The sequence below is a fragment of the Carcharodon carcharias genome, chromosome 2 (assembly GCF_017639515.1).
Source record: "Carcharodon carcharias isolate sCarCar2 chromosome 2, sCarCar2.pri, whole genome shotgun sequence".
Taxonomy (NCBI): domain Eukaryota; kingdom Metazoa; phylum Chordata; class Chondrichthyes; order Lamniformes; family Lamnidae; genus Carcharodon; species Carcharodon carcharias.
Genome location: NC_054468.1, coordinates 219,259,815 through 219,284,664, shown reverse-complemented (window position 1 = coordinate 219,284,664; position 24,850 = coordinate 219,259,815). Strand labels below are relative to the sequence as shown.

The following is a 24,850-nucleotide window of genomic DNA, read 5'->3' as shown; positions in this document are numbered from 1 at the left end:
AGCTTATGCTTTGCCCTTACTTTTGACTTACCTATTTTATTTGTTGACCTCTGCATCACAATATATTTCCATAGATTATCTGAATCCTATGCCAGAGTATATTTATAAACAGCATTTTTTGAAAAAATGTGCGCTTCAGATACACACCAATAAATTAGGCAGTGTCAGTACAATGCAATATTCTTAACTACATTGTCTATTCATTTTACCATATCTGCCAAAAAAACTTACTCTTTCTGTCCTTTGTCTTGCCTATTTTGTTTGTTTATCTCTCCCATTTACATTTTTGTTTTGCTTAAGAACATCATATTTTGCTGATTGTTTATTCTTCCCACATTACATTCTGTTCCTCAAATAAATTAGTGGTAAAATCTGGGTTTGAGATTGTAAAAAAAACAACTGGTGAATAACCATTTGCGCAGAGATCCCCGCTTGCTTGTGAGATCAGTGTTACTTTCCCTTTCTTCTCTCCATCAACCCTGGTTTGCACAGACTTCATCTAGTCCCTTTCCCCTTACTCAGTTGCCAAAGTTCATTACTGATAGACACATATAGGCAACTACAAGTCCAACTTTACAGTACTAACATTATCAAGTCAGTTATACATATCAGTGGTCATTTTGCAACATTATTTTGAAGGAAAATAATTTTGTGTTATTTGTTTGTAATGCCAATTGTATAACTGGTCCAAAGGTATATGTTTATTATCTACTATTGGTAATGAAATTCAAAATTACTAATCAATTGTAAATCTGATCACTAATATACAATAGATCTGAAAATGAAAATGATGCTCTTTCAATAAAGGCTCTTAAATGATAAAATCCTATAACTGCATTAAGCTCTGCATGTCACAAACTGATCTGATGCAGCAGTATCACAATCTCATTTTAGTGCACTTTTACTATCGCACTTGTCACTAGCCTAGAAGTCACGCATTTCAACATTTTAAAGACAATTGAAGACAATCCAGGCCTAAAATCAAGCAAAAACAGGCCTTTGCGCAACATAATAAAACCCAATTAAGAATATATCAGTTGAGATTTATGGCCCTTCATTCCAAATTAAAAATGAATCTTAAGGAATGCAAGATGAAGACTAAACCAAGAGCATCATTGAGATACATTAGGTCATTCAAATGTTTTGTAATATTAGATATAGAGACCTCAATTTTACACATGGTTGGATGAATTCCAGCAGATGTTACCACATTCTTGGATTGGAAGGTTGCAAACATTTGGCTAAAAGGAAATCAAACAACAACAAACACTTTTCACCCATAATACTGATATTTCAGAAATTTAAGCAGAGTGAGGCCCTTTGAAGATCAAGCCTGACACAATACTTCTGGAAAGGCCTTTTACCACTAGAATTTCAATCTGCAACTATGATGGCACAAAGCCAGTGTTTCACTTCTTGTTATATTCTTAGTTCTCTCCCCCTACCCACCACCCCCCACAACTTTCTGCATATTTATATATTTATACCTATACTTACCTCTCAGGAAACAGATCCACACATTTGCAACTAATGGAGGCTCCTACCTGTTCTTGGAGTTCAAATTCGCGTAACATTTTTGTTTTGTATTCCCTGAATTCCTTCTCAACCTCTTCTTTCTCCATTTTGACTTGGTTCAGCTGATAGCGCAATTCACCAGATTCCTAAAGGTTAAAGAGTCAATTGTTCATCTGTGAATTCCATTCATTTCTCAATATTCATTACAATCTTTACACTAACAAAATGGCCTCATAGTGCCACCCAGAGGAAAATAATGGAAGCTTCCTAAATCTTATATAATCAGATATCCATAAATCGCAGGCATAATAACATTTTTGAGATTAATTTAGCAGTAAAAGCATTCAGTTGCCATGCAGCTTTGGGATCTACTGGATCTTAACCAAATCAAATCTGTAAGTTGAGTTATTCAACAGGAGATTATTCAAAGGCATCACTCTTGACAACAATTAGAAACAAATACTTGACTTGTGCAAATAAACATGGATCATATACTCTGGCATTATATGATAGAGAACAGTAAAAGATCGGGTATGTAAATTCAGAAAATGGATAGAAATAGTCAGCAGATCAGGCAGCATCTGTGGAGAAGGAAACAGAGTTCTTGGGCTGTCATTTACATGGCACCGGGTTCCTGGCCACCACTAGGGGAAAGTTGAGGGCAGGTTCGGCTTGCCCCGCAGGCATTTTAAAAAATTCTTTCATAGGATGTGGGCGTCACTGACAAGGCCAGCATTTGTTGCTCTTGGACTCATTGGCTTGCTCAGCCATTTCAGAGAGCAGTTAAGAGTCAACAACATTGCTATGAGTCTGGAGTCTCATGTGGGCCAGACCAAGTAAGGATGGCAGACTCCCTTCCCTAAAAGATATTAGTGAATCAGATGGGTTTTTACAATAAATTATAGTGTCATTGTCACCACTACTGAGACGAATTTTCAATTCTGGATTACTAGTCCAGTGGCATTACCACTATTTCACCATCTCCCCCTAAACACTTGGAGGGGTGTTAATTGGTTCAAGGCAGACTTTTGCCCCCCACCCATCTAGGGGGAAGTCCCACCTCTGAGAGCTGCCAATCAAATGGCCTGCAACTCTTTGGGTTCCGAGTGCCAGCAGGAATGGTGGCCACTGCTGAGGCCATAACAGCCTGCAACACCGAAGAGCCAGGATGAAAAGTGAGGTCAGGTAGGGGAGTATCTCAGGAACCAGGCTAAAAGGCCCATAATTACTGTGGTGGGCAGGATTGGGAGGCTTTCCAATGTGTCCAGGACTCCTGTTAAAGAGCCACTACTTCCCCTTGTCTGCCACCAGCCTGCACAACCAGAGCAGTCAGTCGGGCTAGATACTTGGCGTGGACCTCTCCCACTTCTAGTTAATTCCAAGTGGCCATGGGATGAGGTCCTTAAGTGGCCATTAATTGCAGCAGAGGCAGTGATGGGTAGGTAGGCGGTGGGCAGAGTGCCCATGGCATATTACAGGCACTCCACTTATAAAGCTGCTGCCAAGGGGCTTAAAAATCCAGCCCCACGTAGCAGGTTGACGGTCTTTTGTTAGAAAGAAAAAAAGTGTAAGGGACTAAGACCTCATTATATTTTTATAAAATATATACCCCAGAACATGTACAAAGGCCCTTTACATTTCTAAGGCCAGGCCCCTGACCAACAGCGATAATCAGTCTGTGAAGACAAATGAACCCTGAAACCTCTAGTGAACTTTGTAATAGGTGAAACATTAACCCTCCCAAAAATCCAGACAATCCTTTGGCCAAACCAAGGTGGAGAAGTGGGAGTCATGCTACATGACACATCCCCTACCACCCCCTAGCTGCTAGATCCTGTAATATTGCCTCGTGTAGCTGAAAAAAGGCAGATTTTGCCTTTTTCCATCTAGCATACAGCAGCAGAGAAAGGGCTCTGTCCAGATTTTTGAACACCTGGCTCCCCACCTACACTGTTTTCTACTGGAACTTCTGTACTAGCGCCTGCAAGGCTATCTCATCTTATAGGGCCATCTCATCATGGAATTCATCTCTACTGGAAAAGTGAATTATTCAGTGTCAGTCTTCAGCTGGCAGACTCTGAAAGAGTACATGATTGGACTTTGATTCTGGACTCTGGGCTCATGTGAAACAATAATTCTTATATTCTCTGTGGTCTTTGCCCTGTACCTCTTTCTTTCCCTTATCCCTCTTTTATTGTATGAATGTATTAGGGGTTATGTTGCAACACCCCACCATGCGTTTTGAGTGTGTGCAAAATAAACTAACCCTTTTAGCTCACTCTATTTTGAGTTTGCTGTGGGGTTATTAATAGAAATTGGATCACACCAAAACTGAGGGTTAGGAAATACACTAAGGGAGAAATCAAAAATCAAAAACACCTTTCTGTTTACAGATGGGTGGTGAGAAGAGAAATTAGTGCTGTTTAAATTAAACCCCCTTCTTGTCTGTAACAAACCACTTACATTTAATAAGCACTTTTCAGCACCACTGAACATTCCAGAATGTTTTACAGCCAATGAAGTACTTTTGAATTGTAGACACTGTTGCAATAAGATTTGAACTGATGATCTGTCATCAACTTGAAATGTTAACTCTGTTTCTCTCTCCACAGATGCTGCCTGGTCCAACATTTCCAACATTTTCTATTTTTATTTCAGATTCCCAGCAACCGCAGTATTTTCTTTTGTAAAAAAATAAGGTATGATGTATTTCAATGAGGCATATTTGTTTGTGGTTCAGCGATATATGTGAAACAAATATGTAATTTTGTGAAAGCAAAACCACAAAGGACCTAAATCCCTATGTCCGTATATGTACGCATGCATGAAACATGATACAGATGTACATTTGCATCCACAGCCTTATTATATTTCATCTACACACCCACATTATACACGTATATGCATGTATATATTGTGAATTTTCTATCATGCTTATTCGTTGCAACACTTTCCCTGGCATGCTTTCTTGGTAGCATCCCTATTGTTACAAATACAATACATCCTTCAACTCATTATCACTAACGCCAGAGTGAAAAAAGTTCGCTCATACAAGCTTTCAGCTACATTTATTATACATCATGTCGAATACCAATGTCACCAGTGCCACATTACATACACAGGCACACACACACACACAACAGACACACAACACACACACACAACATACATCTGTAATTGGCACCTCTTAAAAGGTGAGGTGAGGCTTGCACCTAAACATTAAAATCATGCTCTAAACCCCGCATTTCTATGTTAGCAATGCCACTGGAAAACATCTAACGGTAAATAAAGTTTCCAAAATTGTTTGGAATTTAGGGTATCACAGAAAATGAGTCTTCTGGGTGAGGGAACCAGCATATCGTTTGACCTTTCCAATTCTGGTGAATTGAAATCAGGCTGAGCAGTTGGACCAATATGTTCATTTCTTTCCAAATGTCAATCATAAAATTACAGAAGTTTGATAAATTTAGGAGTGACATTTCTATTGCTTTTCAAAGATATTTCTGTTGGACAAAGAGGCTGTAAAAACAAAATAGTGCGGCTGCTTCAAATCTGTATTAAAAACATAAAATGCTGGAAATACTCAAAATGTCTGGCAGCATCTGAGAGGAGAGAAAAACATAGCTAATGTTTCATATCAATGACCTTTCATCAGAACCCCAAAGGGGTTGCAAGGTATTTTAAAAAGCACTGTTTTCCCTGAAGAAGAGAAAAAGAAAGTGCTATTAAATGCTAATAAATCCAGATGTTAAAGTTTTGCACAGGATGTAAGGTGGTAAACTGTTCCTTTCCAAAGCAATTTTTAACAAAAAAATTATGGCTGCTATGGTAATTGTGAAGCAATGTTTTTTGTGATCGGATCCTTTGGGGATAAACACCAGCCTGATGTTTTCCACATTTTTGCCTGTCTGAGGTTAGCAGATGGCGATTATTTTTTACCCTAATTTGGGCAACTCATCAATTTTGAATATTGCTGAAAAGACAGACATGTTGCCGAAGCTTTTGTCTTGCACTCAGCAAGACAAATGCAAATATGCCAAATTTCAAATGATCACAACAATTTTATATTACAGGAGAATAAGGTGCTGATTGGTTGGCAAGTTGACGCTAATTGGCCAAGGCATTGCCATGGAGAAAGCAACAGGGAACTAAAGACTCCCCAAGCTCCTGGGTAATTCAAAAAAGGCACAAGGCTTGAACATATTCCTTTTGTTTGCAAAGAACGGGTCCCACGTACGAACATATGTCACTTCCAGCAAGTGTAAATGAGCCATTTTACAAGCTCAACTGATTATATTAAGCTTTATCTCTATGATAAATGATTACTATCCTATGTATACTCTTCTATGCTATGATCCAGAATACACTTTTCTAAATTACATTGCAGCATTTTGAATGCTTCACAAACTCTCAGAATCTCTCAGGATAGAAGGTGACTATTTGACCCATCATGCTTTGCCAGCTCTTGGAAAGAGATATCCAGTTAGTCACATTCATCTGACATTTCCCCTTAGCCTTGCGAAATTTCCCTCATCAAGTATCTATCAAACTCTCTTTTGAAAGTTAATATTGAATTGCTTCCACATCATAATTCGCCTCGTAAAAAAGGTTCTTCTTATTTCGTCTCTGGGTCTTTTACCAATTATCTTCAATCTGTGTCACCTAAAAACTGACCTTTCTGACAGTGGAAACAGGTCCTCCTTATTTACCCTATCAAATGCTCATGATCTTATCTATTAAATGTTCCCATAACCTTCGCCGCTCCAAGAACAACCCCAGTTTCTTTCATCTCTCCACTGAGCTGAAGTTCCACATTCCTGGTACCATTCTAGTAAATCACTGCAACTTCTCTAAAGGCCTTCACATCCTTCTTTTCTGAAATATGGTGCCTGGAGTTAGACACAACATTGTAGCTAGAGTCGTTAGTGTTTTATAAAGGTTCAGAATAACTTTTGTTTTTTTAATCCACATCTGTTTATAAAACCGAGGATCCCATTTACTTTTAACAGCCTTCTCAACTTGTTCTGTCAAAAGTTTGAGATTAAGCAATTCTGTTCACAACCTTAGTGTCACATTTGATCCAAAGTTGAGCTTTCAATGTCATTCATGCCATCACTAAAACCACCTATTTCTACCTCCGGAACATGGTCCGACTTCACCTCCATCTCAGTTCATTTGCAGCTGAAACACTCATTTGTGCCTTTGTTATCTCTAGGCTTGACTCTTCCAATGCAACCCTCAGTGGACTCCCACATTTCACCTTCCATAAACTTGAGGTCATCCAAAAGACTCTGCTTCTACTGCCTTTTGAGGAAGAGTCTTTCCAAAGGCTCTCAGAGAAAAAATTCCTTCTCATCTCTGTCTTAAATGGGTGGCCACTTATTTTTAAAGTGACCCCTAGTTCTAGATTCTCCCACAAGAAGAAATATAGTTTCCACATCGACCCTGTCAAGACCCCTCAGTCCCTTACATGATCCAATCAAGTCGCCTCTTACTCTTCTAAGCTCCAGCAGATACAAGCCTAGCCTGTCCAACCTTACCTCATAAGATAGCCTGCCCATTCCTGGTATTGGTTTAATAAACCTTTTCTGAACTGCTTCTAACGCATTTACATCCTTCCTTAAACAAACAGACCAATACTGTACACAGTACTCCAGATGTGGTCTCACTAGTATCCTATACAACTGAAGCGTAACCTCTCTACTTTTGTATTCAATTTCCCTTGCAATAAATGATTACATTCAATTAGCTTTCCTAATTACTTGCTGTACCTGCATACTAGCCTTTTGCGATTCATGCACTAGGACACCCAGATCCCTCTGAACCTCAGAGCTCTGCAATCTGTCACCTTTTGGATAGTACGCTTCTTTTTTATTCTTCCTGCCAAAATATGCCGACAGAGTGAAACATAATTAAGGGCACCTGCTTAGGCATCCACTTTTCTCCATTCCAGGTTCCAGCAAGAAAACGGGGAGGCAAAAACGGAGGCCACCCACAGTTCCAGCTCCAAGCCCACCTCTGAGGATGATGCCTCAGAATCCTCAGGGGAAGCAAGGTCACAGCACCCTCCATCAGACAGAGACAATCATCATGGTGGATGCATGTTTTAGATTCGGCTCGGGGCCACAATCTGGTGAGCAGCTCACAGACACAGATCCACAGCTGGTGGAGGAAGTGATAGCTGAGGTCTCTGACTTTCAGAGGACCATGGGAGACCAGGCTCCTGCTGAGCCCCATGCAGATGATGAGCCTCTGGACTAAGCCATAAGAGACATGTTGGAGATGCAGAGACAGGCAAGGGAACATCAGGCAGAGATGCCAGAGGCCATGTGCAGGCTGGATCTAATGCTGGAGGAGCTTGTCCAGGTTCTGTCTGCTGTCGTGGCTCTGGCATGCGAGTGCTTGGCTGCCTCCATGGAAATGGTGGCAGCTACCTTCAAGACCCAGATCCAGCAGAACATGCAGTGGCCGCCAGATATATGCTAGGACCTGTGCTCCATTGTTCTAGCCAAAGGTGCAGTGCAGCAATGGCTAGGCAAGATGGGGATGGGGCATCTTGACCTCTCTCAAGTACCCCTTCTCCTTGAGGAGTCAGGCAGGTGCCATCATGCACCCACAGGGAGGAGAAGTTCAACAAGTCACCCCAGGGGCTTCAACCCAGGATACTCCAATGGTGCCCTGCCTCTCAACTTCCCATTGCCTCCCGCAGGTCAGACCAAGGAGGGTGCACTTTCACCTGTGCAGGAGACCTTAGCAGGCCGGGGCCCTCTCGGCCTTGGGCCACCAGAGGATGCCTGCCAAAGTCCTCACAGTCAGCAGGACATAGCGCTCAGCAGGCTGCCTCCACCTCAGCTGTGAATGTTGGGGCTGCACCTAGGCGTAGTTAGGGAAAGAAAGATAAAGAAACATTAAGGGCACAAAGGTGGAACGAGTGTACTATCACAATAAATATCAATCACAATTGTTATTAAATGAAGAATTGCACTATGTTTATGCTTGTTGTATTCTCATAATGCTGCTAGTTGCTGAAATTATTATGGGCATTTAAGGGCATCGCACTTCAATCCCAAGCACCCGTGGATGATGTGAGCCTATGCAATCACCAGTTATTGCTTCATCATCTGTTCTGCAAGATATAAAGATCCTGAACTGTATAGGAGGCATCCTTGGGCATCACTATTGAAGTTGAGACCTTGGTATGAATCTGGTCATCCAATAGGTACTGGCCACTCGATTAGGATCCCTGTGAGAATGGTTTTTGAGCAGCCTCTGCAGTCGTTGCCTCTTGCTGCTCTGGCTGTTGTTGTTCCAATCGCTGGGCAATCCTCGGTGCTCTGTGAACACATTGCAGTGACCCATGTAGTTATCACATCATTTGAAACTTTCCTCTGTCCCTGTTCAATTCACCCAATGCAAAGGCCAGTGTACAATATTGGTCTGCGCATGGAGCTCCACTTCTCTTGCCCATCCCAGATGTCCCTGCCTCGGTCAAGAGGAGACAGCCTTCAGCTCAAGCTTCACTGCTGTTCCAAACCCTGCTGGAATGACATTGCATTGAGACCCATAGTTATGGAGGAATGCTGCTGTCTTGGGGGTTTGATCTTAGGGATGAGAACGCACCTGAGTATGGTTCTCCATCCAGCTGGCTAATGATTATTAGGGTGTCTCTTTAGTTGGCCCACTAAGCACACATGTAAGTCCACCCACCACTGAAGACCACCCTTCCAGTGTGTCCTGGCTCTCAGTGTGGAACTGTGTCACAACATTGCAAGTAAAACAATGGCCTGCATCCTGTATCAACAAAAGTCCAGCATCTTCTACCCTCCCCCTCACACCCATCAAGATCCCACCATCTTCCTTTACCAACACATTATTCTTCATCTCTCACTATTCGCCTTGCTCCTCCCCCATTAGTTATCCTTCACCATGTAATACTTTGTCTTTATCTCTGCTCTCCCCCTAGGCCCTTAAGCATCCAAGTGCAGATGTCCATTCTGACCCCAACACCCTCCTATTCTCAAGGCCATTGTTGACCTGACTTTTCATGACCTGCCCCATGAAACCTGACAGTACTCGGCCGTGACCCTGCCATTCCCACCCTACTGGATCCAACTCCCACCTCATCACTGTCACCGTACCCACTGACCCCTCAGTACCCTAGTCTTAACCCTCAGGACCCAAAACATGACATCTACAGCTCCACCTTTAGATGCTTCCTATTCCACCTTCACTACCCAGACAGTCCCTCCCCCAACCACAAGCTTAACCAATGCCCAATTGAGCATATTAGTGTGCCTCTCTTGACCATGAACAGTCTGCACTAGCCCTCCCACCTTTACCCGGCTATTGATCCACCCTTCCCAGCTAAGCCTTCCTCCCTTCCTTGGTCATCCTCCACACAATAACCTTAAGCATTGTGTGGCGTTTACAGGCGGACCCCAAAGAGGGCAATGCAGCAGTTACGCACTGCTACACGCATTTAAGAAGTCTACCTCACCAGGTGCAAGCCACTTATATGCAATCATAAATGTGAATGTTCTAATTTCTCACTGGTGGAGAACTTAATTTGCAGGGGGCAGTCAATTCTGGCAAGCTGGCCTTTTAATGAACCTGCATGACATTGCTCGTTGGGAGGTTCGCCCTGCCTTTATAGTCCCAAAAATTTAATTGCAAAGGCTCATCCCTCTGTTGGGAAACTGATTTTTGGCCTCCTGCCAAACTAAGCTCCCCTGCTTGCCAAGCTTCCCGCTGCAGACGGGCCCAAAGGATTTCGGCCAACATCTCCTTATGTACCTTGGTGTCATAGTTTGTTTTATCATGCTCCTGTGAAGCACCTTGGGACATTTCATTACAATAAAGGTGCTATATAAATACATACGAAATACGATTTAGAAGTAGGAGTAGGCAACTCAGCACCTCGAGCCTGCTCCGCCATTCAATATGCATATTGTCCAACTTACCCTGAGCAATCTCAGTGCATAATTAAGTCTGAAAATGGCTGGCTGGAAAGCCAAGAAAATAAGGCATACATGATTTTGTGAAATGTGAACCAGTGATGTTTCTTATGATAGAGGTCTGTGTTTCTGAGGTTTCTCACTCTTACTTTAGCAGGTATCATGTGAAGATTCTGTGCTTTCAACAACAAAGAGGCAGAAAGGAGAAAAAGGCAAAAAAAATGACTTAAGAAAGATGCATAACCAAAAAAAGTTGAAATGCTGAATTGAATGGAATAAAGACTTAGTGATGAATAAGAGAGCACAAGAAATAGTGACATGTTCATAGAAATGCAAAAAAAAGGGAGGAAAAATCTGCAATCAAACCAAGTTGAGAAGCAGAAAATAACAGCCTCAGTACAAAGAATTCCAAAACAAAATTGGAGAGACATCCTGAGAGAGAGAAAGAAAAATCGCAAATGACAAGCTTAAAAATACATTATCTATTGTACTTCTCAGAAGCACACCGTCAATAGTAATGCAATTTAATTTTAGGGTTATCAAGCCAGTCATATGCACTGAAAACCAGGATCGTGACAAGAGTTAGGCAAATAAAAATGACTGCTGTCTGGAAGGAAGGGGAAGATGGTTGCAGAATATTGTGAATATCTAGTTCATCATACATAGGTTTTAGAACATAACTTTTAGTTTTAGGAATTAAAGTTTTAACCTTATAATATGGGGTTTTTAGTTGAGAAACTGGTAAAAGCAACCCTGAAGTAAACATAATTCAAACAAGCTTCTAGTTTATTATGCTTACAAGGTTGGGGCCATGTTGACTTAAAAGGTTAACAGCTAGAAAGGTAAGATCATAAACAGCAGGTGGGCTTACTTAGCTAAAGAATTGGAGACATGGGCCTGGATTTTCATCACTGAGGTGGGTAGCAGGAGTTGGGAAAATTGCCAGCTCGGGCACTCACCTCAGGAGAATGTGCCTGTAAAGGCAGAATATTCATTGCTGGGAGGCAGGGGCAGGCTGCAGTCAGCCGACTGGGGAAGAGGTTGGATGTAGCCACAAGGGCTGTTGGGTGCAGAAGTGGATTGTTTAAAAAACTTGCCTTGGTGCTGTGGGACCACATCCCAGTTGAAATAAAAACAAGGGCCCTCTAGCCTTCACCCCTCACATCCTGTCATCCTCCACACACTCCCCATGCCCCATCCATGCCAAACTATGCCCTGAACACACCCATGGCCCATGACACCTATGTCAAGCTATGCCACTCCACCCATCCCCATGGCTCCTCATGTGTGCTATTCCAAGCTATGTATTCATTATGTATTCTTGGCTGATAGCCTACACATCCATTACTCTGATGAAACACCTGAACCCCAGAGAAAACATTGCTTAATTGACAGCCCTGGCTCTCTAATCTCTGCTGTCAATTTCACAATTTTTATTTTATAATAGGTTACAAGTCCTGCAACTTCTGTTATTGATACTTTAAAAGGTCTGGATGTTTAACACTTATTGGGCTGTAGTAAAAGGACTGTTTTTAAACATAGTGTAAAGTGATGAATGAATGACCATTTTGTGTAAAGCATTTAAAAAAAAACACACCCCATTGTCACTATAGGGTCTATTGGTTCTATACAGTATATAATGGGTGGTTCGGCATGGAAGTGCCATATTTTGCATACAGGGCATGAGGTGCCAGGGTGGGTGGAGGGGCATAGGTTGATATATGGAGCATGAGGAAGATCTTTTGAATTCATCTATTAAAAATATCCCCTCATGGAGATCATGGTTCATGACACCTTGAAGGTGCCGTGAGCCAGGACTCTTTAAAATCCTGGCCCGACTCCGTGAAAATTACAGAGGATTAGGGCATGGCTATTTCTGCAATGGAGCTGGCTAGGATTGGAGTGCCAGGTACAGGCTTGTGACCTGAACCACCTGCACCCTTAAAAGGAACTTTTGAAAGTCAAACAGCCTAGTAATGGGGCCAGGAATCCTGGAATTGGAGCCTGTTCGACTCAGCGAAAATCCAGGCCATGATGTTTGCAGTAATTCCAATAAGGGATGAGTTTTTTTATGTGGTTTCCCAGAATTAAGGAAAATTTTGGAATTAAAAGGCAATTAATTTGCATTTCTATTTGGGAACAGGTGTGTCACGTTGTCATGGAGATGTGTGGAGTTTAGTGATGTTCTTTGTTTTGCATTATCTCTGTGAATTCAGTTAGTGTATAGCCAACAGGCAAGACTGGTTAATGTTGCAAAAAACAGCTAAGAGACTGTGTCAACTTTAGCCTTTACATAGCTTGAAGCTCCTTGGGAGTCAAGAGATTAGGGCAGAATTTTACAAGGGCAAGGGGCTGGGTGGTGGTGGTGGTGGTGGTGTGTACTGACGTTCAACAGGTGGCCCTGCAGCCATAACTTGCTCCGGGCAACCTTATGGAAGTGAGGGTCAGACTTCCACTCCTCGTAAGGAAGAAGTCCTGCCCTCAGTAGCTGCTGCCCAATCTGACTGGCCAGCAGCTCTGGCCCAGCAGTGCCTAAACTCAGTATTAGTGTGTGCTGCTGGAAGTGCAAGTAGGCCCTGGGATGATCAGGAGATGGCCTCTGGAGCAAGCTAAGTCTTGGGTATTGTATAGGTAGGGTGCAGGGGCCTAGAGAGGGGAGCAAGGGGAGTGTGGGAATGGGTTTTGGAGGCTAGCCGGCAGGAACAAAGGTGGGGGGTTGGTAACATTATGGGGGGTGCTCCTGATGTACACAGGGCACCCAAGGACGTCCTCTTTCCTTCCCGCCTTTTAACCGTTTGTGTTTACAAAGTTAAAAAAGGCCTTGCTACCCTGGAAATGTTATGCTGTTTAATCTCTGACGTAACTCAGAAATTAACCAGTGTAACTGAACTGAGCCATAAAAAGCAACACACCCCTAATCACTTCCCCCCGCCACCGACCCGACTAACCCCCTACCAAGACGTGACCACCACCACCACCCCCGGCTAACCACTCCCGACCTGACCATGCCCACCCAACCCAACTGTCCAAATACTCATTCTCTCACCCACTTCTGAATCCACTCATTCATTGAAAAACTTGAGACCTTTAAAAATTTACCTGAATACAGCAGCTACAATTGTAAAAAAGGGGCCTGTCCTCTGTTCGTCTGTCTTCTTCTACACTCACCTGTCTTGCTCTGGAGTGGCTGCGCTGGCCCATTTCTGCTACAGCTGGGATTGGAAGTCCCAGCTGAAAATTCACAATATAGTTAAGGCACAGTAAACTTTGCAGGCAGTGGCATTGCGCCCAGCATTTCCACTGGCTTGAAGACCTGGTCCTCTGTCTATCCTTGTTTGACAATGATTGTAAATGATTGACTGCTACTTAATTCAATCAATGTGCTCCAATGATTGGTCTCTCACCAATCAGAAAAAAGGGGAGGACAATCTTATGGGTTGTTCAAAAAACACTAATAATTATATATAAAGAAAATATGTAGGAGAGTATGTATATTACAACAGTTAAACATTAACTATAAATAGATGCACTGCAGCGTTGTTTCCATTAATTGAAAGTTAAACCTAAACAAATGCCTTTTGCATGCCGTGAAGGCCTGCCATTATGTCCTCTAACCCCACACTGGCTGTAGGAGGGGCAGCAATATTACCAATCTGGCTTGGGAGGTGGTGGCAGTGATAGTCAGTGCCATTGCCTTGCAAAAGAGGGCAGCCATCCAGTGCCACAAGAGGATGAATGATCTCCTCCGTTCCACCAGGGTAAGCCACTCTTCTCATCACTCTCGACTTATCTACTCACAAACCCATCACACATCCACAAGGATCTCACTCATTGACAGTTCAAGAGCATCATCATTCACTGTCTCACACACACCTTCATTGTCCTCAGCCCATCCATGGGACCACTCACCAACCACACAGGCCAGGCATACTTATTATCTGCCCTCAGACATCCCACTTACACTCTCTCCATCTCTATTCATGGAGGACAAGCTGGCACACAAGAGAGAGAGGTCACAGACTGGTAGAGGAATGCGTGACAAATCGATTCATCCAGCTGGCCGGCAAAGATCTGGGCCTTTCCTGTGCTGATTGCAAGGTTGGCGATATTCTATCAAGTGAGGATCTAGCAGTGCAACATCCATCAGACAACCATGCTGTGAGTGATGTGTCCTGTTTCACAAGCCATTGCCATGCACTAATTATCTCTCCTTGCTTTTGCAGGCACATCTGGGAAACAGCTGACAGAGTCCACGACCCAGGGCCTCCAATCAAGCCCCAAAGACACCTGGAGGCACCTTCATTGAAGACCATCACAGTGTTCATCTAGACCCTCCACCAGCACAGAGACACACACCATGGTGGGACCTAGTTCTAGCTAGCCTCGGGATCACAATCTGGTGAGCACATCACACTATCTGATCCACAGCAGGTGGAGGCAGGGACTTCCCAGGTTAACAGCACTTGGAGGACTGTTGGAGGCCAGAAATCTGTTGAGTCCAAGCCTCTGGGCTCGGTCATACCTCAGATGCTGGAGCTGCAAAGGCAAACTTAGGAACATCAGGAATGGATGTCCATTGCACTCCTCAGATTTCAAGGCATGATGGCAGAGTCCATCCGCCTTCAGTCTGAGGTGATAGCGCAAGCAAGCCAATGCAGCAAGGTCAACAGTGGCAGGATAACAGCCGCAATGGAGACCGTAGTCCAGGGCATCAGTCCTGCATTGCTGCGTGGGCTGAACTCCATCGCTAATGCTATAGTTGGCCTCCAACAATGTCAACAAGAGCGGGACAGCTCGATCACACTCCAGCTTCCAGACAGGAAGGGGCCCTTGGGCACCCATAGGGAGTAGGATCAGCAGGTGTACACCCCGGGGTCATCCACCCAGATGACTCCGGAAATGTCCAGCCCATCTGAATCCCCTCTTCCTGTGTGCCCAGCAGCTCCAGCTCTGCAGCCAAGGAGGGAGCTACTGCTATATAGCAGGACCCAGAAAGCAGGCCAGGGCCCTCCAGGTCTCAGCCCTCCAGAGGACACCTGTCAAGGTCATCACAGATAGGACATAGCAGTCAGCAGGCTGCCTCCACCTCAATAGTGGATATCGGGGGAGTACCAAGACATAGTGGCAGGATTAGGGTGGCTAAGAAGATGTAGTCTTCTTTTTCAGAAGCATGTGCTACCATCACCATGATTAGTGTAAGTTACAGAAGCAGAAGACTGTTTTACAGAATCACACAATACAGAAGAGGCCCTTCGGCCCATTGAGTCTGCACCGATGTGAGAAACACCTGACCTACCTACCTAATCCGATTTACCAGCACTTGGCCCATAGCTTTCAATGTTATGACGTGCCAAGTGCTCATCCAAGTACTTTTTAAAGGATGTGAGGCAACTCGCCTCCACCACCCTCCCAGGCAGTGCATTCCAGACCGTCACCACCCTCTGGGTAAAAAAGCTTTTCCTCACATGCCCCCTAAACCTCCTGCCCCTCACCTTGAACTTATGGCCCCTCGTGACTGACCCTTCAACTAAGGGGAACAGCTGCTCCCTATCCACGCCTCTCATAATCTTGTACACCTCAATCAGATTGCCCCTCAGTTTTCTCTGCTCCAAAGAAAACAACCCAACTTCTCTTCATAACTTAAATGTTTCATCCCAGGCAACATCCTGGTGAATCTCTTCTGCATCCCCTCCAGTGCAATCACATGCTTCCTATAATGTGGCGACCAGAACTGCACACAATACTCCAGCTGTGGCCTCACCAAGGTTCTATACAACTCCAACATGACCTCCCTAATTTTGTAATCTATGCCTCGATTGATAAAGGCAAGTGTCCCATATGCCTTTTTCAACACCCCATTAACATGCCCCTCTGCCTTCAGAGATCTATGGACACACACACTAAGGTCACTTTGTTCCTCAGAACTTCCTTGTGCCATGCCATTCACTGAATACTTCCTTGTCAAATTACTCCTTCCAAAGTGTATCACCTCACACTTTTCAGGGTTAAATTCCACCTGCCACTTATCTGCCCATTTAACAATCCTATCTATATCTTCCTGTAGCCCAAGGCACTCTACCTCACCGTTAACCACCTGGCCAATCTTTGTATCATCCGTAAACTTACTAATCCTACCCCCCCACATACTCATCTATGTCATTTATATAAATGACGAATAATAGGGGATCTAGCATAGATCCCTGTGGTACGCCACTGGACACTGGTTTCCAGTCACTAAAGCAGCCTTCTGTCATCATCCTCTATCTCCTACAACTAACCCAATTTTGCATCCACCTTATCAAATTACCCTGTATCCCATGTGTATTTGCCTTCTTTATAAGTCTCCTATGTGGGACCTTGTCAAAGGCTTTGCTGAAATCCATATAAACTACATCAACTGCACTACCCTCATCTACACACCTGGTCACCTTCTCAAAAAATTCAATCAAATTTGTTAGGCATGATCTCCCTCTGACAAAGCCATGCTGACTATCCCTGATCAAACCTTGCCTCTCCAAGTGGAGATAGATTCTCTCCCTCAGAATTTTCTCCAATAGTTTCCCTGCCACTGACATGAGACTCACTGGTCTGTAGTTCCCTGGTTTATCTTTACAACCCTTCTTAAATAGTGGAACCACTTTAGCTGTTCTCCAGTCCTCTGGCACCTCCCCTGTGGTCAGAGAGGAATTAAAAATTTGGGTCAGAGCCCCTGCAATCTCCTCCCTTGCCTCCCTCAGCAGCCTGGGACACAAATCATCCGGACCTGGAGATTTGTCCACTTTTAAGTCTGCCAACACCTCCAATACCTTGTCACTCCCTATATCAATTTGCTCAAGAACCTCACAGTCTCTCTCCCCGAGTTCCATACCTTCATCCTCATTCTCTTGGGTGAAGACAGATGTGCAATATTCATTCAACACTCTACTGATGTCCTCTGGCTCCACCCATAGATTGCCCTCTTGGTCCCTAATGGGCCCTCTTTCCCTGATTATCCTCTTCCCATTGATATACTTATAGAATATCTTGGGATTTTCCCTACTTTTACCAGCCAGAGCTTTCTCATTTCCCCTCTTTGCTCTCCTAATTGCTTTCTTAAGCTCCACCCTGCACTTTCTGTACTCCACTAATGCCTCAGCTGATTTGCTCCCCTTGTACCTGCTAAAAGGCTCTCTTTTCCTTCTTGTCATATCCTGAATATCTCTGGTCATCCATGGTTCTCTGGGCTTGTTATTCCTTCCTATCACCACAGAGGGAACATGTTGAGCCTGTAACCTCCCCATTTCCTTTTTGAACACCCTCCTACTGCTCTTCTGTAGATTTCCCCACAAGTAGCTGTTCCCAGTCTACCTTGGCCAGGTCCAGCCTTATTTTACTAAAATCCACTCTCCCCTAATCCAAAACATTTTTTTACAACTTGCCTATTTATTTGTCCATAACAAGCTTTAAATTGTACCATGTTGTGTTCGCTATCACTGAAATGCTCCCCCACCACCACTTCAGCCACCTGTCCAGCTTCATTCCCCAGAATTAGGTCCAGCGCTGCACTGTCCCTTGTTGGGCTCTCTACATATTGACCTAAAAAGTTCTCCTGTACACATTTCAAGAAATCCACTCCATCCAAGCCCTTAACACTACATCTATCCCAATTAATGTTGGGAAAGTTGAAATTGCCTAATATAATTATCCTGTTGTTATTGTTTTTACACACCTCCGCAAATTGTGCACATATTTGCTCCTCAATTTCCCACCATCTGGGGGCTCTATAAAAGGGACTCCCCCTTTTTTATTCCTAAGCTCTACCCACAAAACTTCATTCGACAACCCCTCCAAGATATCATCTCTCCTTACTGCAGTAACTGACTCATTAACTAATAATGCAATGCTTCCTCCTCTTTTACCCCCTCCCCTGTCGTGCCGGAAGATTCTATATCCAGGAATGTTGACCTTCCAACCCTGCCCCTCCCTCAACCACGTCTCTGTGATGGCTACTATATCACAATTCCATGCGTCAATCCTCGCCCTTAACTCATCCGTTTTACTTGTAATATTCCTGGCATTAAAGTAGAGGCCATCCAGCCTTGCCTTTCTCCCTCTGTACTTGATGCAGCTGTACTCCCTCTGACTTGATTGTTTTACTGTATTATGATGTGTCCCTATTCTGCTAACATTCTGTGTCCCCTCCCCCTGCCGAATTAATTTAAACTCCTCCCAACAGCACTAGCAAACCCGCCCGCAAGGACGTTAGTCCCGCTCTGGTTCAGATGTAGACCGTCCCACTTGTACAGGCCCCACTTCCCCAGAAACGGTAACATTGATCCGGGAATCTAAAACCCTCCCTCCTGCACCAACTCTTAAGCCACATATTCATCTGCGCTATTCTCTTATTTCTGTGCTCACTAGGATGTGGCATGAGATTATAATCCGAGAGGTCCTGCTTTTTAGTTTACTGCCTAGCTCCCTGAATTCTTGATGCAAGGCCTCATCCCTCTTTCAACTGTGTCACTGGTACCAACATGTACCATGACCTCTGCCTTATCACCCTCCCCCTTCAGGATGCCTTGCAGCCGATCAGTGACATCCCGGACCCTGGCACCAGGGAGGCAACACACCATCCTGGAGTCACGCTGACGGCCATAGTAGCGCCTATCTATTCCCCTGACTGTAGAATCCCCTATTACTTTTGCTCTTCCTCCCCTCCTGTACAGACAGGCTGTTTGTGGTGCCAGAAGCTTGGGTCTGTCTGCACTCCCTGGAGGAACCATCAGCCTCCAAAATGGAATACCGATTTGCGAGCGGGCCCCCAAAGGACTCCTGAACTACCTGCCTGTTTGTCTTAGACTGCTTGGTGGTCACCCATTCCCTTCCTTCCTCAAGTCCCTTCAGCTGCGGTGTGACCACCTCTCTAAGCATACTATCCACATTGCTCTCAGACTCGCAGATGCTCCACAGTGTCCCCAGCCGCTGTTCCAGCTCTGAAACCCGAGCTTCCAGAAGCTGCAGCTGGACACACTTCCTGCACACACACTGGTCCCGGGCACTGGAAATGTTCCTGGCTTCCCACATGGAGCACACCATGGCTTTGAGTTCTCCCGTCTTTAAATTAAACCTTTCAAATCAATTACTCTAGGGACCTTCTTTCCTGATCCTCATTACTACAGAATATATAAACTATAAACCACAAAAAGACCTTAAACTGTAAGCGATAAAAGTAGTGAATACATACCCGACCTTACCCACCACTTACCAGTCATTCCTCTCCCTTCTAGCCTCTACTGCTGCAGCAGGGCAAGACCACTCTCTGAAGATTTAAGAAGTTGGATAGCAAAGAAAAAAATGCAAAGAGTACCTCTTGCCCTCTGCGCCGAATTCCCACTGTGCACCAAATTGCTAATACCCACACTCACTCTGGCTGTGCCTCACTCAGGATAAGGTCTCTCCCCTTCTCATGTGCAAGCAGATTTTAAGCCTTCCTCTCCTTCAGAAGCCCAGTGAGAAACATGTGAACCCTCGGCCAGGAGTTCCGGTCCAGCTCCAGGGCCTCACGGGCAGACCAGACCACCATCAGAAATAAACATCACTGGTACAAGGCCAGTTGGATCCTGTCTCGGCAACTGCGAATGTTCGCAAGAAAGTCCTGGAGCTCCCCAATGGGGATGAGGGAGGAGTCAACAGCAGGCACCAGAGCCCCCATCACCTCACCAGGCTCCAACGACACTCAAGGTCATCGGTGGTGCTTGCTATGGACGCCACCTCCTCCTCCAGATCGTCACCTCTGGCTTCCAACCCCTCTCCCGCATTGAGTCCTGGAGCTGATTCAGAGCCGCCAGCTGGCTCTACCTCTGCCTCGACCCCACCCCTTGGATTAAGGCCAGAGGATTCCTCTCTGGTTTCCTTTCATGGTGCTGGGACACAGGGTGGCGGCAGCTCAGGACTTCGCTCCTCCCCAGGCACCGGATCACCTGGCGAGTCCGGAAAAAGATCCAGGAAAAGCTCCAGATCCAGGACGGAGGCGTCCGGCGGTAGAGGTCGGTAGGGAGTGAAGAGGTCTTCCCTGCCACCGCCACCCAATGACCCAGCGCTTGGGGCAGTAAAGGGGCTGCCACAGTCCCTTGGGCCAGGTGGCATCTCAGGGGTGGGGTGCAAGGTGGGTTGAGGTGGGCACCCTGTTCAGGGGACTGTAGTGATATTTTGTGGTTTTCAGCATCCCCTCCACCCGGAGGGCAGAATGAGGACTTAGGAGGGGAAGATGCCAGCTCTCTCCCAACAGGAGGGGAGACATCCCCATCCTCATCGGCCGCAGAGTCCTCCTCCTCCGAGGGGTGGCGCCTCTTCCGGGGTATGCTGGGGACTGGGAAGACTTCCATCAATGAGGCCTCAGTCACCACCTCCAACCCTCACAGATGTACTGCTCCCTGGGGTTCTGGCAGGTTCACCCTTTTGAGTAGTACCACCAGCTTGGGGTCACGCGCCCCATCGCCACCAGACCCGGGAACCCACGCAGGAGTACACAGCCTGGCCACATGTGTTAATCACTTGTACGTAATATTCATTATTGTAAATAAACTCCCAAGGATGTCTCCTTGCCTACGACTCCTTGTTCTGATGAGCAGTGTTCGTGTCACTCAGATGCGAAACCTTGGTTCTTGCACAAGACGAAGACAGGTGTCTTAGTCCAGGGCCTCTTCCTGTGCTTTGTACAGCCTTGAGACCGAAGTCTGGCCAGTGCGATGGCCTCATCACCGTGATCATCACCTTTGAGGACCTCCTCACCCTCATCCCCGTTGATGACCTCATCAGAGGAGACATCCAGCTCCTCCATCTCCTCCTCAGCCAGTTCTTCTCCCTGTTGCAGTGCCAGGCTGTAAAGGATGCAGCAAGTGATGATGATGCATCACACCCTTTGTGGGCTATGTTGCAAGACTCCACCAGACTAGTACAGGCACTGGATCCTCATTTTCAGCATCCTGATGGTTTCCTCCAACAAGGTGCGAATTGCAGCATGAGCCTTGTGGTGCCTTCTCTCTGCTGCATTCTGAGGCCGTCGCACGGGTGTCATCAGCCATGTCCTCTGCGGGTAGCCCTTGTCCCCGAGAAGCTATCTCTCTGTTGACCCTAGAAAATGTCAGAGATCTGAGATCGACCGAGAATCGAAGTCTTGGACACTCCCTGAGAACTGTGCGCAGACCTCCAGGATGCATTTGTGGTGGTCACACACCAACTGAACGCTCAGTGAGTGGAAGCCCTTGTGGTTAACATAGTCGACTGCTTTTGCCACAGAGGTCTGAGCACCACGCTGTACCTGTGGAAAACCTGAGATGTGGGCAAATCCTAGCGCTCTTGCCTCCTGGCTTTCCTGATCCCAAGCAAAATGCACAAAGTCGTATGCCTTTGCGAAGGTGGCGTCCACGACCTCATGGATGAGTTTGTGGGTGGAGGCTGCCGATATTCCACAGAGGTCACCTGTGGAGCCTTGAAGGGTGCCACTGGTGTAAAAATTGAGCACAGCGATCGCTTTCACGCCCGCTGGTAGTGGATGTCATCCATGTGCCCATGGCGCCAAATTCTGCAGCAGATGGCAGATGTGACCGGCCAGTTCCCTGGACATGCGCAGTCTTCGGCGACACTGGTTCTCGGTCATCTGCAGGAATGAAAGGCGCCAACCAACGATGGCTTGCTGTGGCTCTTCAGCGGCATGTGCAGGAGGCCCAGCTTATCTTTCTTCCTGATGGGCAGAGCGGACGATTGCAAACTGGTTTCACAACGTCATGAAACCAATTTTTAGCCTTCCTGCCACATTGTCCACTCATACCCGCCATGACGCCCAATGCCAGCGGGCACAGAAAATCCCCACCCCTAGCTTTTAAAGTATAATTCTACCTATTCCTCTCCCAAAAATGGACTTTAACATGTCGTACAATTGACCTGTTGATGAACCAATGAATGGTGATTTCCAGTCCAAAGCTTTCCAACCAATCAGGATGGGTGGTACTAATCAAGCTGGTTGGGCCGTGAAGGCAGGTTACAGTAATAACATTTAATTTACCGTGAGGGAAGTGGTCTCTAGTTAGACAGTTTTTTACCTAAATATGTGCCACGTGAAGCTTGTGATGAAGGAAATTTAATTTGAGGATCCCTGTAAAATCTCTATGAGCCTCTAGCTTGAGAACCATTGATGTGTGAGCTATTAAACATTAAAAACATTGAGACTTAACCTTATAACGTTAAATGACAACAAATTCTCCTGCCTGCACTATAAAATTAATCATCCTGGAGTGTAAAAGAAATAACTTGCATTTGTATAAAACTAGTTACTATTCTTCAGCCACCCCAAAGTGCAGTGTAGCATGTTCATTATTTTTGAGTAATTGTTATTATTGTTTTGCAGACGAATAGGGCAGCAAATTTGTGCATCACAAATCTCCCAAACAGAAATTAAATAAACAGCCAGTTCATCTACTTTTGGCAGTGTTGGGTTTGATGGATCAATGTTGGCCAAAATGGAAGGAGGGCTCTTTAAAGAAATGTTGTGGTTCTTTACATGTACTTAAACAGGCGGACTGGGCCTCGTTTTACACAGTACTGAGAAAGTACTGCCTGTTGGAGGTGCTGTCTAAAATAATGTAGTCTAAATACAGCACATTCTCAGCATCAGCCTCGACTTTGTGCTCAAGTTTTGGAATTAGACTTAAACCCACAATCTCTGACTCAGAATGTTATCACAAGCACAATATTAATTGGAGATTTTGTTAAGTAAAAAATTATATTCCTAATCTAAATCAATATAACAGAACAAAAATGCGCAAGTTCAGTATGAACAAAAAAAGGATTTTTCCCTATTGATAACATCGCTGCGTATTAGACTTTGAATATGGTGAATTCAGATGCACTATGTAATACTACAGCAATAATGAACAGGGAGTGATGGTTACTCTGCTCACGCTCATTGCTGTGTGCTGGGGGACGAAAGCAGGTTGTGCTTACATATATTTATGTGAATTGAAAAAGTGTTACTCATCAGCCTTTAACAGATACAGATTAGATTCTTTAGTCTAAGAAGTGGTGACAGAGCAGTCAGTTCCTTTGAATCAATCATTTAAATTTTGAGATGCTACTCACATGCCAACAGTGCTTTAAAAGGGCAGGTTAAAATATGAGCTTTGTTCCAGCGGCAGTTGTGTTGCAGCCAAAGCAAAGTAAAATGAGGGGAAGCCACATCTTGGAGAACTTGCCTACTCAATGTTAACATTCACTGGCAGCTTTATGATTACATTCTGGCATTAGAGCAAAGATCTTATAGGCAGCATAATGCACATCAATCATCTGAATCCTTTTTCTGCAAAACCACATCCTCTTGCAATAGTCTTGATCATCCTCACTAGATTGACTACACAGAATGAGATTTCCTAAATATTTGCGAAGATTAAAGAACAAAAAGAACCAATAAAGAACAAAACTCTTGCCAGCTGTCATGAAGGAGAGCCTATCAGACCACCCATTTGGATCAGATTCAGCAGGTTCAGTGGTTAGATTGCCAATGGTCTTATACAATGTGCTGCCCACAGTACTGCCCTGCATGTAAATCTACTCTTTGTTCCTAATTTTCATGCTCACAGCAGAGTTGGGTGGGGGGTTGCATTATTTGTCAATGAAAGGATTTATCAATGAAACTGATGAATGCAAATTGTGTGTCGAAAAATCAACAGGCTGCACAGCAGGCATAAAAATGTGCATTTTCCGAATGGAAAGATTTTGAAAAAATAAAACAGAGATTCAAAGATAACTGTGAAGTCACAAGGGGAGCAATTCAACTCGTAGTGGAGGCTGGGACAACATGGTCAGCGCAATCTGAAGGAATGCCCATTCATTCCAGGCCCATTCAAAATTGGGCGATGCAAACCTGGGCTTGCAGCAGCATATAGTAAATTGTGAAGCCAGGAAGAGCACTCCTGCTCCTTTCTGGCTCCATTCCAATGGCCCAGATTTTGTGGTCAGCGGTGAAATAATGGCACCCACTGCTGACCTTGAAGAAAGCTACCCACGTAGATTTAGTGATCCTCGTGGCATGAATTTCACCTGCCCCAACATTAATTTCATTCTGGCGACAGCATCCAACAACAGATCATCAGGCATGAGAAATCATAAGCAAAATTCATTCACCCATAACATTCATTATTAACCCAGTAAAACAGCAACATGAGTTTGAATTCCTCCCCTTATTTTATGTATTCACTGGGTACGCAATATATGTGACATACTGGGTACGCATTGACCTTAATTTAGCACTGACTGTTTTTTGTAATCCTATCCATATTTCTGGGTTATTGTTGGATGTTGCCATTTAGAAATTTATTTCCCTAAATACTACATCATTTAGAACTTCA

General features: G+C 44.7%; 1 protein-coding gene across 5 annotated transcripts in view; it reads right to left on the bottom strand.

Annotated features, from left to right (window-relative positions):
* sdccag8 (SHH signaling and ciliogenesis regulator sdccag8) overlaps positions 1 to 24,850 on the bottom strand; it is a 414,295-nt gene that overhangs the window by 289,362 nt on the left and 100,083 nt on the right. For all 5 annotated transcript variants that reach the window (XR_005945612.1, XR_005945613.1, XM_041209153.1 and 2 more), the window contains one exon: positions 1,545 to 1,661. Coding sequence is in view for 3 of the 5 variants with exons in the window: in XM_041209153.1 (XP_041065087.1) it covers positions 1,545 to 1,661 (117 nt within the window). In the remaining 2 variants the exon portion in view is untranslated. The remainder of the gene's footprint in view (positions 1 to 1,544; positions 1,662 to 24,850) is intronic.